This window comes from Morus notabilis, unplaced genomic scaffold (genome assembly GCF_000414095.1).
Source record: "Morus notabilis unplaced genomic scaffold, ASM41409v2 Scaffold1932, whole genome shotgun sequence".
Classification (NCBI taxonomy): Eukaryota; Viridiplantae; Streptophyta; class Magnoliopsida; order Rosales; family Moraceae; genus Morus; species Morus notabilis.
In genome coordinates this window covers 55,991-71,354 of record NW_010361828.1, presented here as the reverse complement: position 1 = coordinate 71,354, position 15,364 = coordinate 55,991, and the positions used below count along the sequence as shown (strand labels likewise).

Below are 15,364 nucleotides of genomic sequence, written 5' to 3'. Positions count from 1 at the left end.
TAAAATTTTGTGCTGACCTAACTTTAGGTTGGCAAAAAAAAATAATAATGAAAAATAAAAAAGAGAAAAAAAGGAGATTAAAAAAATACACGTTTTAAAATGTGGAGAGAAGATGCAAAACGTGATGTGTGCAAAACGTGGAGTAGTGATTAAAAAAAAAGATGATGGTGCAGAACGTGCTATGTGTAAAACGTGGGATAGTGATAAAAAAACTGTTGTGAAATTCTTTTATATAAAGGAAGAATCAGGAGGAAAAGTTTTTTTCCTGAAAAACGAGGGGCTGGAGACTTTGTGCAGGTGTGTGCAGTGAAGAGGGGGGAGAAAGCGGCACTCTTCATTTCGTTAATTCGAGTTTAGAATTTGAGTTTTGTTACAGTAAAAAATTCTCACAAATAATCACATCTAACTTTTTTGTTACAGTAAAAAACTCTCACATAAAGTCACATCTCAATTCAAATTAAAAACTCGAATCAGCGAACTAAACGGACCCGAAAGAAGAGTAAAAACCGTGTGTGCAGAAGAAAAGTGAAAGAAAGAATATATATATATATAGAAGGGTGTTGTGGGGAACGTGAGAAGGAAACCAAAAAATGTGTGTGTGTGCAGGAAACGTGAAAGAAAGAGAAAAAAAACAAAACAAAAACAAAACAAAAGGTGCGATATGATACATTTAAATCAAGTCTTATATATATTTTAAAGTGTGAGATTATAATTTACTCCTTAACACTCTCAACGAAGATAAATCTTATATACACCTTATAGCATGAGATTTCTAATACCCCTTAATAAATTCTTAATGCACTCATTGTGTGTGGTTTCTCGTTCTTATCACGATCATATAATTATTACTAAGACTTAGAATATCTTTGAATTCAAATCCAAATAGAATTTTAAAGTAAAATTCCAAATCAAATTTTAAAATATCTTTGAATTCCTCCTATAGTCATATATCGGGAAATTTTCCAAAATCCAAATTCAAATTCAAGAACTACGATTGACTTGATTTCCTATGAGATACGTAGGCAACCTAAAAATTTAGGTGCAGTTTCAAGATCAAATTCGATCCTGAATTCATTCTATGGTCATATATTGAGGAATTCTTCAAAATCCAAATTCAAATTCAAGAACTACGATTGACTTGATTCCCTATGGGATACGTAGGCAACCTAGAATTTAGGGGCAGTTTCAAGATCAAATTCAATTATGAAAATCCTCATAAAGGACAAAGTCAAAACAAAATTAAATCAAATTTCAAAGTGCGTAAATTCCTCATAAGGTCATACACCGAGGAATTATCTAAAATTTTCAAACCCAACATTCGAACGACAAGTGGCTTGATCCCCTAATGGGGTATGTAGGCAACTCGGCTAAATTCATCGAGTTTAGCCGCAGTTTTAAATCAACCCAAATTTTCCAAATTCACAGAAAATAGAATTTATTGTTTTAACTGGAATCAAAAAGTTTTTTCTTGTACCAAGGGATTGTAATTAAGAGGTTATTCTTATAATCTTGAATGGATCAAACTAAAAATAATAAACTCCTATATTAATTAAATCATAATATAAGTGAAATTATATTGTGTGCGAAATATTATTTCAACATTAATAAATATTTTCATTCAACATTGACCCAATGGTCACAACAAGCCTTCCATTGACTTAATTCGTTCAAAGCTTTAACGAGGGATATGACATTAATTTATCCGTACAAGTTAGAGAAGAAAAGTAAAAATATAAGGATAGAGAAATGAACCCAAATTAGTACTCTTAATGCCTATAAATACTAGCTGGAATTTTTATGCCCCTTCACCACCTTGAGAATCATTTGCATTAACCATGCTCTCCGTTATCGTCTTAATTCTCTCCTTCTCTTTTCCCTCAAATATTCTTCCCCTACCAATATCAAGTTTTCGAAGACTTGATTTACCACTAACTTCTGTTGGTCCTGAAGCCATAACCTTTGACCGTTTTGGAGGAGGACCTTATACAGGCATTTCTGATGGCAGAGTTGTCAAACATAATGGATCTACCTTCATAGAAATATTCATTACTTCACCAAATAGGTAGTAATTGAGATCTTTTTTCGTATCAATCCTCAAATCTTAGGCCTCAAAAGAAAATATCAAGCAATTTTGCATCTTTTTATTTTTATTTTTTTTATTTTTAATTTCTACGTGATACAATAACCATTTATATTTGTTCAAATCAATGACGTTCGATCAGTTATCTTAAAGTACAATTAAAAAAAATTGTGGTAAAGTGGGTTGGGGTTTGAGTTTGGAAAGCCACATATAATCCCGTATAGAGTGTATATATATATATATATATATAATTGTCTCCAAGTATTGGATTAGAGCTGTATATTTCTTTTAAAAATATATATATATTTTTTTAAAATATGTATAATTCCTCGTAAAACATGTATAATATGGAGACATTTATAATTTATCTAAACAAGTATATACATATTTTTAAAAGAAATATACATGTGTTACTCCAGTCCGATACCGAATTGGAGACTTTACTTGTATGCATATTTTGCGGGTTTCTCTTAAAATATGTATATTATAAACAGTGTTGAAATTGTTGCATGGAATACTATGATTTCAGGACCAGTTTAGAGTGTGACGGAACCAATAATCCAGCAACACTAGGGGTTACTTGTGGTAGACCATTTGGTGTCGGCTTTTATTTCCGAGAAAATCAGTTGTTCATCGCAGATGCTTATCGAGGACTACTTGTTGGAGTTCTGGGGAAAAAGCTTGCAGTTCCAATTGCCACTGGCGCAGAAGGGGTACCCTTCAAATTTCCCAATGCCTTGGATGTTGACCAACTAACCGGAGACGTTTATTTCACAGATGCAAGCGCTAGATTCTCTCTAAGGTAATTCCTAATGTACTTACCTCATGATAATTAATCCTAGAAATGGTAAGACTAACTGTTGCCAACTATTATTGACCACGTACGATACCAATTTTGTAAATTTCCGTCATACATAGATAAATTGAAAATTATTACTACCTCGTTCATTTCACCGATTTAAGTTTTCAGTTCTAGGTTTCTATAGTTAAAAGCTCTCAGAAAATGTCACATTTAACTTTTTATGCTACAGTGAAAAGTTTTAAAAAAATATCACATCTCAACTTAAATTGAAAACTCGAATCCACAAAGCGAACATAGCCATATATGTACATAATAAATCACTACAATTGCACAATATATTTGATGTGAAAAGCGGCCATGTTTATTTAGGGTTTGATTTAAATTCTCAACAAGGACTGATTCTATACATATAACAATAAAAACTGATCAGAATATATAGTATAATATTTATTGAGCACTCTTATTCAACCCCGTAGGGTTTGCTACCCAACTAGACACAAACTAGTGAGGCGCTCTCACAAGTCAAAAAAAAAAAAAAAAAAATTTGAAAGGGAAAAAAATACTTTTTTTTTTCTTCAATTCAAATTGTTCAGTTTCCCTATTTAATTGCTAAAACATTTCTCTCTCTAACGTGCCATAACAATCTGATCCTAACATGCAAATGAAATTATTTCATCGTGTCATGCAAGCTGCGGATTCTTGGAACCGCAGAATTTTCAGGATTCAATCAAATGTTAGGATTCAATCAAATGTTATGATGTTTGAGTTTTCTAATCATTATATGCATACCTCTTGAAGCCAAATTCAAGAAGCCGTTGCCACAAATGATAGTACAGGAAGGTTACTAAAATACGATCGGAGAACGCAACAAGTGACCGTGCTGCTAAAGAATCTCTCCGGCGCCGCAGGTGTTGCGATCAATGCAAATCGAACATTTGTTCTTGTCTCGGAGTTCATAGCCAATAGAATCACAAAATTTTGGCTGCGCGGTCCAAATGCTTTTAAGTCACAAGTTGTCGCGACCTTTCAAGGAATGCCGGATAACATTAAGAGGACGCCGTCGGGAGATTTCTGGGTGGCGGTAAACGTGCCAGGGCCAGGAGGAGTTATGTTGCCCACAGCAATAAGGATCAACGGAAATGGAAATATTTTGAAAACTCTGCATCTTGAGAAGTACTACAAAAATACGCCTATTAGTGAGTTCCAACAACGTGGCTTTGGAACATACTATATTGGATCCCGCGTGGGGAACTTTGTTGGTGTCATAAACTAAACAATTTTTACATGTATGGCACATATATATTTGGCTCTTTGGTATGTATGCTGGGAACCAAAGAAGTTAAAAAACCCTATGGCAATCTAGTAACGCTGTGTGTACTGGCTGCAGCCATGAAATAAAATGAAGGTTATTTTTTTTTATTTATTTTTTTCTGAACAAATTTTCAGTAATGCATGTTTTGGTGAATATACATGAGGATCAGTTGGCGGAATTATGATATCCACAATATATGGTTAAATCCCGTCGGGGAATTTTCAAAAGATGATGATAAACCTTTTATGTGATGTCGTTAAATAACCATCTTAAGCAAAAAAAAAAAAAGAAAAAAAGAAAAAAAATTAAGTCGTCATTTGAAGTACAATGCTATTTACTCCTTTGACTGTCTCTCCTATACAATTTGCCACATCAAATAACTTACTTGTAAGGTTAAAAGCTTATTAACTTGGGAATTTTCTGTTTCTAAACTTGAATTTTGAAACTTTTAATTTAAGTGAATCGAAAGAACCACCGAAGACATCTTCCTTCGTTTTCTTATTGTTTTTGTCTCGTCGTTTGTTCCGACCCTCTAAAATACCCGCGCTACCTCCACAGGCAAGATTTTGGGAAATCCAGCAGTGTGTTGTTCCAAAGAAATTTCCACCAACATCTGATTCTTCTTGGGCTCGAATCCCCCATCTAAGTATAGCACACTTTATTTTCTTTCAATTTTGAGATTCATACATGATTTGGTTTTGAAAATGACAGTCTTTACGTTACAAATATCGTTTTTTAAAGGGTTAATTTGATAACACTAGATCTTTAGCTATTGAACCTCAATTATTATTGATTTAAAAATTTAGAGTGGAATTTTTGTGAAAATTTAACATTTGAGGTGTATTATGTGAAATCAAAAAAGTTTAAGATTTAATAGTGCAATTTACTTATAAAGAATGGATGAAAGTAAGTAACTTTTTTGGGTTTAATGAAATACTAGCATGAGATTAGCGTACGTTATTATTATTATTATTATTATTTTGTAAAAGCTGAATTGTGAGATTTTCATGCTTTTATTTTCATATAAAAAAAATTCAACTTCAACAAAAGCAGCGTTTCTTGGAGCAAAAAAAAAAAAAAGAGACCGTTTTTATATGGATTAATTTCAAAAATTCCATCTGAATTATGATATTTGTAACGCTTTGCCTCTTAAATTTTAAAAAAGTAACATTCGTTCCTTAGAATTTTATTCTGCTAACAAGTTTTTCTATTCTATTATAATAAGTGACGCAATTGTCACGTGTCACTTAGTTGTGATAATTAAAAGCGCAATTACTTATATACGCTCTTAACCAGATAATTTCTCATTTTATTGAAAAATTCATCATATATTATTTGACCATCATCTACACTTTCTCTTTCCCTCTCTACCACTTTTTCTAGAGTTCCTTTCTTCTTCACCTCCCTTCTACCTCTTCTCTCTTGCATAAACTCTCTCTCTCTCTCTCTCTCTCTCTTCAATATTGCATATCACTCCTTCACTTTCACTTTTAATGGCGGCTTTCACTTCTTCTTCGTCTTCATCTTCTTCTGGTTATGCAGAGAATTCGGTGGCGATCATATGTTTATCTTCGTCTTCATCACAATCAACCCCTCCTTCTGACGACAACTTCGAAAAAGACTCTTACAGTATCTATATGGAGCCTTTCAACTCCGATGATTCCGTCTTAGATTCATTGTTCTTCATTTTTTGCCTGATCTTTATGTTGTTCAAGATTTGAGTTTTCTTTTTTTAACGCTTGGAAGGGTTGTTGCAGGTTAATTTACGATAATACCTTCATAAGATGAGTCTCCTACATGACACGTGACGAATTCCGTCACTTATTGTAAGAGAAAAAAAACTTAGTAACGGAATAATATTCGAGAGCAACGAATGTTACTTTTTAAAATTTAAAAGCGAAAATGTTAAAAAAAATTATAGTTTGCAAGGACTTTTTAAAATTTAAAAGCGAAAATGTTAAAAAAAATTATAGTTTGCAAGGACTTTTTAAAATTTAAAAGCGAAAATGTTAAAAAAAATTATAGTTTGCAAGGACTTTTTAAAATTTAAAAGCGAAAATGTTAAAAAAAATTATAGTTTGCAAGGAATTTTTAAAATTAATCCTTTTTATATATTTGTCCAAGGATATAATATAATAATAAGTGTAATTTTCCCATGTTTATCACCTTCCTTTTTGCAAGCAAGCAAGCAAAGCAAAGGACTCGGACTCGTTTCAACTTTCAACTTTCAACTTTCAACCTTTACTTTACTATTCGTCTGTCCCATTACTTGACGTCTCTGTCGTCCAAGCGACAGCAGCAGCCAGCCAGGATGGCGCCACACTTGCCATCTCTCTTCTCTCTCTCTCGCACTTACCTCTCAACCTCGGCCTATCACAACCCTCCACGTGTATTATGTACAAATTAGAAGAATCGCAATCAAAATTCCGGTAATGTTATTATAGCCCACTTGTTGAAATCCCGATTATTAATAAATATATTGTTCCCAGAAGCTCCAAGAACTCCCAACTTTCTTTTTCCTCTCTGAAAAAAAAAAGGTATGCCCTTTATGGTTCCTTTAATTTAACTATCTTCTCTCTGCGTGTTTAATTTTGGTTTGATCTTTTAATGAATTTATGTTGTGGGTAATTCCCGTTTTTGTTTTCTGGCTTTTGAATTGATTGATAATAATTTGGCGAGTAATTGGATGAATTTAAGTTATATATATATATATATATGTAGTCTTTGGTATTTAGTTCTGCAAGTTCTATCGAAACGAAAAAATGATGATAATGCTATTTTGGGGTTTCATTTCAGTTTGGGAATTGGAAAGTACTGAAATAAATTGATAATAAGATGCCAATTTTCAATATTGAGGTGTTCCGTGGATTATGTTAGACAGTTTTATGTTTGCAAATTCTAAGATTTGTCATGCTTTCTGGAAAAGAATAGTTTTTGCCACTCTGAATTTGATATAATCGGTCTTGCTAAGTTAGAAAGAAAGAAAGAAAGAAAATGGTATTAGGTCTAATTACTGAAGATGACTAATGAGCAAATAAGTAAATAAATAAATCGCCTGTGGGCTTGTTCAATTATCCTTTTTATCTCCATTTATTATGAGAGTTAGCGTTTGTGTGTGTGTGTGTTTGTTTTTTTTTTTAATAAGAAACAGGAGACTTCATTGATCAAATAAAATATACAGAAGTTTCAAGATGGATGAGAAATCCATCAAAAAGGAAACAAAGAGGACAAAGCAGAAAACAACGAACGAAAAACTAAACCGAGAATCCAAAACAAGGACAAAAACAACCAGAAAACTAGAAAATAGATTCTAAGGCCCCATTTTATTCAAGATGTCATCCCAACTTAACAAGATCAGCGAAAGCGGAAAATTTTTAAAGGAATAATCTGTTGATGGCCACGAAGATGGAAGGAATTTTGCTTTTCTGAATAAATCTTTGAAAGGCATCTCTTTCTCCTCGAAAACTCTCTGATTTCTCTCAAGCCAGAGAACCCAAGTAATAGCTAAAACTCTCTTGACATCTCATACCGTTTAATCTTTATAGATTTTGTGAGTTGGTTTGATGTGTTTGTCAGTTACTTTATATGCAAAAAGGTTAACTGAGTTTGGTGAGTGCCCCAATTTTTTCGTAACAGTTATTGGTCAACATGGGCCTTAGTCATTAATTGAGGTTTTTTATGCTCTTGATCAAATGAGGGGCTATGCCTGATGATATTTCTTTTCGTGGGAAAAAAATGAAGTTTTCTGCAACCAGGCTATGCCTATGACCATGTGAACACTACCTTGTAGTCATATTCTAATTGTATTATCGGGTGTTTAGTGTTTGAAACTTCATTGTGATTTGATTAGTTTAAGCATGTTTTCAATGTATCTTTTGTTGTTTTTCTTGTCAGATATTGTGGCAAAGATTATATCTATAGTTAAAATGGCACAAGATACTTCTGCTGCTGCTGTTTCACCTCGACGACGTTCTGGTCTCTTACGTGATCAGCTCCAACTCGTTAAGAAGAAGGATACTGATCGTTACGAGATTGTGCCAATTCAAGATACATTATCGTTCGAGAAAGGTTTCTTCATAGTAATTCGAGCAATGCAGTTGTTGGCTCAAAAGAATGATGGGTTCACATTAGTCGGAGTAGCAGGTCCTTCTGGAGCTGGGAAGACTGTTTTCACTGAGAAGGTGCTCAGCTTTATGCCTAGCATTGCTGTCATTACAATGGACAACTACAACGACGCTAGCCGTATCATTGATGGCAACTTCGATGGTAAAATCTCATCTTTTTGTATTGCATATTGCATAACGACAATTAAAAGATTCACCTCTAACTTTTGAAATTGCCTTCTGATTAGTAGTACGGTGATAGTTATTTATATTTGATATCAGTGCTTTATTAGCCATCGGAATCTTTATTCCTTTGTTGTCACTTAATAGTAATCACACATTACATCTATGTTGTATTGTTTAGTACACAAGTTACTTCCTTTGCCCTTAGGTGACACAACTACGGAGACCCTTTGAGACTGACCTAATAATGACAACTAGTATGCTGCTTTACTTGGGTGATTTTCTATTTGTATAGCATCTGAGGCCAGGTTCAATTGTCAGTTGTCGTCAATATATGCAGACCAAAGGTTGTAGGGCTTTTTGCTATGCTCAGTTCGATAATTTTCAGTTAAGTTTCTGGAAATTTGAGGTTTTACGTTTCATGTGTGTTTTGCTCAGTGCAAGTGTGACCGTACTTTCTTCTGCCAGTATTGCTACTTGTTGGTCGAAGTTGTCTCGGAAATATATTTTACCTTGGTGACCTGTGCTAATTCTCCTGAAATTTGTTATCTATTTCTTGGTGCTATTACTGATTACTTATTAGAAAGCTAATTATCTCAATGTTTTTGAATAGATCCACGCCTTACAGATTATGCCACATTGCTTGAAAACATACATGGTTTAAGAGCAGGGAAACCTGTTCAGATCCCGATATATGATTTCAAGACTAGCTCTCGCGTAGGGTACAGGTAGTGCATCTCTCTTGCTTGTTCTATGCAAGATGTGGAAATTGATATTATTGAGGGACGAAAAAAAGAATATGGAAGTTAAAATGACTGTAAAATTAACTTTCTATACTTCATGGATATGAATGAGGAGGGTCACAAGTTTTGTATTCTGCTATCTTATTTGTGCACAAAGTTTATTCAAATTCATCTCAAATTTTCAGATGGTTTTGAAGATATTCTTTGCTTTATGTATGCAAGTCTTTTAGTCATTTGCAAGTCTCTCAGTCTATTCTAAACTATTGGTGAATCCCATTATTTTATCAGGACAATTGAAGTCCCTAGTTCACGTATTGTGATAGTGGAGGGTATATATGCCTTAAGTGAAAAATTGCGGCCTTACCTAGATCTTCGCGTATCTATCACTGGTGGAGTTCACTTCGACCTTGTCAAACGTGTTTTACGAGACATCCAACGTGCGGGCCAAGAGCCTGAAGAAATCATTCATCAAATATCTGAAACGGTTGTCCCTTTAATCCTGTGTTCTATGATTTTCAGAAGAACCGTGTATTACATATGTAACAATATACTAAGGAAAAACAAAGGATTTATCGTACTTCGTATCAATATTTGATGCAGGTATATCCTATGTACAAGGCATTTATTGAGCCAGATCTCCAGACAGCACATATAAAGATCAGTAACAAATTCAATCCCTTCACTGGTTTTCAGAATCCCACTTATATTTTAAAGGTAAAACTTTTTCCTTGTCCAAGTCTTCTGTTCTCGTCTTTTTTTTTTTTAATTAATTAATAGATTGCATGTACCTATTTTCATATTTTAAAATTCCATTACAATGGATTCTTCTAACTGTATTCCTCTGGTTGCAGTCAACTAAGGTTTTGACAGATGATCAAATAAAAGCCGTTCTTTCTGAAGATCACAAAGAAACTACAGAGGAAACTTATGATATTTATCTTCTTCCCCCAGGCGAAGATCCCGAAGCATGTCAGTCCTATCTACGGATGAGGAACAGAGATGGCAAATACAATCTCATGTTTGAGGTGGATCATTGTAGAACAAAATCATCTTTAAACTAGGATCTCGAGTTAACATCGACCAATGCTTCAAAATTATTGTCGTCTATTTAATATACAAGTTTTTAGGTCCATATTCTTTCTTGTGATGTGGAAACTCTGTTTTCTCTACTGTTGGAAATATAATTACCGTAATAGCATTGTATTGGGACTATTGCTGACAGTAGAATTTTGTTGGTTTCATTTTGAGTTCCTACTTTTCTTGCTCTGACTATATTTTAAACTGAAAGCTACACGTAACACTAGTTTTGTCTTATTTCCAGTACTTGATTTATAGTTTGTGTAGAATAATCAAGTAGGAATTCATCAATGTCAAGTATGCTTACGAATTGTAGGCTTATTGTTCCATGAAGTGGGCTTCACATTTCAGGCTTCTTTCTTGAATTTGTTTATTGTATTATTAGTTCAAGATTTTTTGTAATTGATTTTTTAGTTCAAGTTTTATAAGATAACCTCTGTGGAGATATTCGGACCCTAAGGATTTCTAACCTTTTCTACCTCTCTCAACAGGAATGGGTTACAGATAGTCCTTTCATAATATCACCTCGAATAACTTTTGAAGTTAGTGTTCGCCTTCTCGGAGGGCTTATGGCTTTGGGGTATACGATTGCTAGCATCCTAAAAAGAAGAAGCCACGTATTCTCTGATGATAGGGTTTGTGTGAAAACTGATTGGTTGGAGCAACTTAATCGTCAGTATGTCCAGGTATTGTGCTAAGCATTTTTATTTTTTCTTAGTGCCTTCCCATTCTTCTTATATTAGAATTTACTTTATTTTATCAGTTCTTGTTTCTTGTTATCGTTTGCTCTTATTCTTACAAGAGAAATGACTTACCTTGAATTTTGTCTAATAATGGAGTTATTTCGTATTTTCATGAGTATTGAAAGAATGTCTGGAATCCTCAAGCATGACACATGGAAGAAACATGTTTGCCAACATTGAAGTTGGTAAAACTGATCAAGCAAGTTTTTGTTTTACTTTTATGAGTATCTAAAAATGTTTGCTTTATGATTCTTAGGAACAGGGGCTTAAATCAAAGCAACTCACTAGGTTTAGAAATCACAATTAATTGACTATCTGCAGCAGCAAAAATTTTTAGATGAGTTATAGTTTTGTACTTTGTTTCCTACAATTGCTAAAATTATCACGTTAGGGGATCCAGTCATTCCTTTGTTGCAGAATTGTACTGCAGGATATAGTTGAATATTATGAAGCGTAGCTTCTAACTAGCTGAACTGGTTATGAAGGTGCAAGGAAAGGATCGCTTATATGTTAAATTCGTTGCGGAGCAGCTGGGCTTGGATGGATCATATGTGCCTCGAACTTATATTGAACAGATTCAGCTGGAGAAACTTGTAAATGATGTTATGGTATGATTCTTGCCGCCAACAACACACTTTACTGCTTCTGCAGTGGTTCTGATCTGTTTCCTCTACAGGCACTTCCAGATGATTTGAAGTCAAAGCTCAGCATAGATGATGATTTGGTTTCAAGCCCTAAAGAAGCTCTCTCGCGAGCATCAGCAGATAGAAGAATGAAGTATCTCAACCGGTATTCATTATTTTTGTCTATGTTTGTCCGGTATTCATTATTTTTGTCTATGTTTGTCCGGTATTCATTATTTTTGTCTATGTTTGTGGTCTACAACAAGAGGAAATTGAGATGGGAAATGGGGAGAAAGGAACAATGGTGTAAATTGAATAAAGTGAAAGGAACAAAAGAAAAACGGTAAATTTTGATAAACCAAAAGAAAAAGGGGTTAAGCTATTTTATGCAGACCGGTATTCATTATTTTTGTCTATGTTTGTGGTCTACAACAAGAGGAAATTGAGATGGGAAATGGGGAGAAAGGAACAATGGTGTAAATTGAATAAAGTGAAAGGAACAAAAGAAAAACGGTAAATTTTGATAAACCAAAAGAAAAAGGGGTTAAGCTATTTTATGCAGTAAACTATCTCATCTATTTGTTATGATTTTTGACCCACTTAGGTGCAAGAATTTAAAATTGTCATGGCTTTGTTTGAAGAGAAAAGAACATGGTTAACTCTCATTCACTCATGTTTGTTTTAAATAATTGAATAGTGAGGAAAAATCTAAAAACAAAGAAAAAGCAACCAACATTTCTTGTGAGTATAACTGCAGGTAGGAACCATCAGGATTATCTGTATCTGATTCCCTTGACAGTGCTTTTAGACTGAACCCCTTACCAAAATCTTGAAAATTTATGGTTTGAGCACATGGAGTTCTTAAAAATCGAGAGATGTTAGCTGCTTAACTTTAGTAATTTACGAAATGTCTTGGAAACATAGGGTGGTTAACTCAATGTTGCAGGGGTGGATCACAATCATTTTCAACCCAGAGGGACAAGACTATGGCCAAACTGACAAGGCTTGCTGTTAACAATAGAAGGTTTGATGGGAGGGCCCCGGAATCACCTGCAACGCTTTCGAATCAGGTGAGTCTTTGCTGCTTTTAACTATTCAGAGTGGCTGCTACATCTGTTTGTTGGTTGGAGGCTGAAAGGTAGAACAATTATATCATTCGTATTTTTCTTTGTCTAGGTAAGAAAATAGGGAATTGTTCAATGGACTTTAAATACTCGGAGAATCTGCTTTCTTCTTCTTTTGTGGGGAAATTTATTTCAGCAGAATTAAATGTTTGGTTGGCTTTTTTGTTTTTTTTTTGTTTTTTGTTTTTCCTTGTATGATAATGGGATTTAAGCACACGCCGTATAGAATATTTTTTTTTTTTTTTTTTTTTTTTTCAGGGAATTATTACACAACTCTCAGAACAAATTTCCACACTAAATGAGAGAATGGATGAATTTACATCTCGCATTGAAGAACTTAATTCCAAATTCTCTGCCAGGAAAGTCTCGGCCAGCCAACAAAACCTGGCACTGCAGGCCGAAGCATGCAATGGGTCTGGACCGACATCTCATTTCGTCAGTGGCTTAAGTAATGGTTCCTTGACTGGAACTCTTCTGCCCAATTCTTCGTCGTCTTCTCAGTTGGCTAAGGAGTCTCCACTGATGGAAGAGGTGATACAACCATAATGTCCCTGCTTTTATGTATAGAGACCCTTTTTTTTTTTTCCCTCTTCCTTTTAGTCTTCTATCCAATATAAAACTAGAGAGTTAGAACTTAGAATCCTGGGAGGTTAATTATCTTGTAACTTCTGAAGATGGGTATAAGACTGTTGAAAACCTTAAGAGTTTGCTAATAGCCGGTTTGATTCATAAGTTTGAACATAAGGTGTGAACAGAAACTTAAAATTTTACAAGAAACAATACTGTAGCAAAAAGGTTTTTAAATTGTGCTTCCAAATGCAAACCAAACAACACATAAAAAAAGTTGATTGTCCATCTAGAAAAATCGTTTGAAAGAATAATGTAAGTTGTCAATAGTTGACACTACAGTTAACCAACTTTCTAGGCTGAAGATTTGAGTCATTATAAGAAGGCAGCTACTGAGAGTGATGTTTGATAAAATCGGCCGAAGTTACCATATCCAAGTTTGAATAAAGCATGACATTATAGCGTAACTACCATTTCCTTCTACAAATGTTTTCGCTGTGTATGCGAACTATTGTTTTTGAGATTCTAGTTCGGTTCTAGGCAATGATCATGTTCTCTTAAGTTTTTATCTTCACAACTGATGATTTATTTGTGTCTTTGTCAAATTTTTAACAGTTACTAGCTATTTCGCGAGGGCAGCGTCAGGTCATGCACCAAATAGACAATCTGAGCAATCTTCTGCGCGAGTTTTCGGGAGACAGATTCCGCCATGGAAGAACAGAGGGGACTAGCAGAACCATTGATGTTGATTCAATAACTGGTCCCCTTTTACTAACCTTAGCACTTGGTGGTTTAGGTGTCTTCTTGTTCAGAAGTCTAGCTTGGTAGAAATAAACTTCAGTGGCTAGCAGCTCATTTTCAGCTTTCTTCCAATGATAAAAGGGCCATCAATTGTCTGGTGAAGTCTGGATCCGCAGTGGGAAGTAGATAACCAATAATGTTTTCTTGATATACGACCTGGGATATGTACTGTAAATAACCTGTATAAATAGGTGCCAAAGAGGACTTATTTTCGACAAATGTTGTCATGCATGCGTTTTTATTTATTGGCTTAATTTATGCTCTAGTTCAAAAAGTCCCAAGTTCATATTCCATCAAATTTTCATGCTTGGGATTTATGCAACTGGTATTATTACCAGTGGACCTGCAGCCTAAAGCCTGAGCGTCTCGGTTAAAGCTGCAAGAAGATATTTGCATTTTGTCAAGGGCTTCTTCAGTGAGGCTGGCTGCGAGTTCGTCAATGCTCGAATTCTCTCTCAACTTTGTCACTTCTCACTTCCTTTGCGACTTTTTCTTGTGTGCTCGGGCGCTTGCAGAGCCACGCAAAAGAACCAGGATAGGGTGGTCAATGTGCTGCCTTTTCCAACAATTATAAAACTCAGAAATCATGTCCTTTTATGTACTCGACATCTTTCTGTCCCAATTCTTCAAATCTAGACAAAATGTCTTCTTTCTTCACCTATCATTTATATATCATTGTTACCATCAGCAATCATAAATAGAGACGTTTCCATCACAATTTTGAGCATAAAGCTTTTACAAACAGAAAAATAAGCACTTTTCTTAGCTGTACACATTTCTGTATCACCTTATTAGGAAACCACTACATCATGTTTAGTGTTTCAACTAATTACTATATTGCCGTGTAAAATCATATATATGCGTTAGATCAAACAAATGCATCTCCATTCTAAGAGTCAACTAACTCACAGGCAAATCATGATCTTGTGAGCTGTGAATTTCTTCGTCCCTTGAGGACGAACTAAAGGCGCTTGCTTGCGCCTTTTATATATTCTTGTAAATATTTTGTGAATATAGATTGTGTTAACTTTATTTTGGGTTTCTGTTGGTACTTAGTGCACTGAGTTATTAGTATTATCATAGTTCGCTACTTTTGATCCTTAACTTAAAATTTACAAACAAAATTAAAAAAGAAGAAAAAAAAAATCAAGATTTAAAAAAAGAACTTTTCCAACACGTACATAACAATCTCTCTCTTTAAATTTT

General features: G+C 34.3%; 2 protein-coding genes across 3 annotated transcripts; both read left to right on the top strand.

The window, feature by feature from the left end:
• The first annotated feature begins 1,827 nt into the window (after positions 1-1,827).
• Positions 1,828-4,281, top strand: LOC21388791 (protein STRICTOSIDINE SYNTHASE-LIKE 12). Its single transcript, XM_010100724.2, has 3 exons — positions 1,828-2,062; positions 2,610-2,882; positions 3,681-4,281. The coding sequence occupies exons 1-3, from the start codon at positions 1,836-1,838 to the stop codon at positions 4,153-4,155; spliced, it is 975 nt and encodes a 324-aa protein (XP_010099026.1). The 5' UTR covers positions 1,828-1,835; the 3' UTR covers positions 4,156-4,281.
• Positions 4,282-6,403: 2,122 nt separating this feature from the next.
• LOC21388790 (uridine-cytidine kinase C) lies at positions 6,404-14,860 on the top strand. 2 transcript variants are annotated; one of them, XM_010100723.2, is made up of 12 exons: positions 6,404-6,731; positions 8,089-8,460; positions 9,094-9,208; positions 9,512-9,707; positions 9,824-9,937; positions 10,075-10,248; positions 10,792-10,986; positions 11,529-11,651; positions 11,720-11,832; positions 12,613-12,736; positions 13,049-13,321; positions 13,973-14,860. In XM_010100723.2, exons 2-12 carry the CDS (start codon positions 8,121-8,123, stop codon positions 14,183-14,185), a joined length of 1,980 nt encoding a protein of 659 aa, XP_010099025.1. In that variant the 5' UTR covers positions 6,404-6,731; positions 8,089-8,120; the 3' UTR covers positions 14,186-14,860. The 2 variants fall into 2 exon arrangements, with proteins under 2 accessions (XP_010099025.1, XP_024023121.1); XM_024167353.1 differs by lacking the exons at positions 13,049-13,321; positions 13,973-14,860 and having other exon boundaries at positions 12,641-12,731.
• The last annotated feature ends 504 nt before the right edge of the window (positions 14,861-15,364 follow it).

What these genes read in the sequence shown, in the direction of transcription:
- LOC21388790 (XM_010100723.2), top strand. Translation starts at nt 8,121, where the DNA reads ATGGCACAAGATACTTCTGCTGCTGCTGTTTCACCTCGACGACGTTCT. An exon ending in CATTGATGGCAACTTCGATG is followed by an intron (nt 8,461 to 9,093) that starts GTAAAATCTCAT and finishes GTTTTTGAATAG; the next exon opens with ATCCACGCCTTACAGATTAT. An exon ending in AGAATGAAGTATCTCAACCG is followed by an intron (nt 11,833 to 12,612) that starts GTATTCATTATT and finishes TCAATGTTGCAG; the next exon opens with GGGTGGATCACAATCATTTT.
- LOC21388791 (XM_010100724.2), top strand. Translation starts at nt 1,836, where the DNA reads ATGCTCTCCGTTATCGTCTTAATTCTCTCCTTCTCTTTTCCCTCAAAT. An exon ending in TTCATTACTTCACCAAATAG is followed by an intron (nt 2,063 to 2,609) that starts GTAGTAATTGAG and finishes CTATGATTTCAG; the next exon opens with GACCAGTTTAGAGTGTGACG. An exon ending in AGCGCTAGATTCTCTCTAAG is followed by an intron (nt 2,883 to 3,680) that starts GTAATTCCTAAT and finishes TACCTCTTGAAG; the next exon opens with CCAAATTCAAGAAGCCGTTG.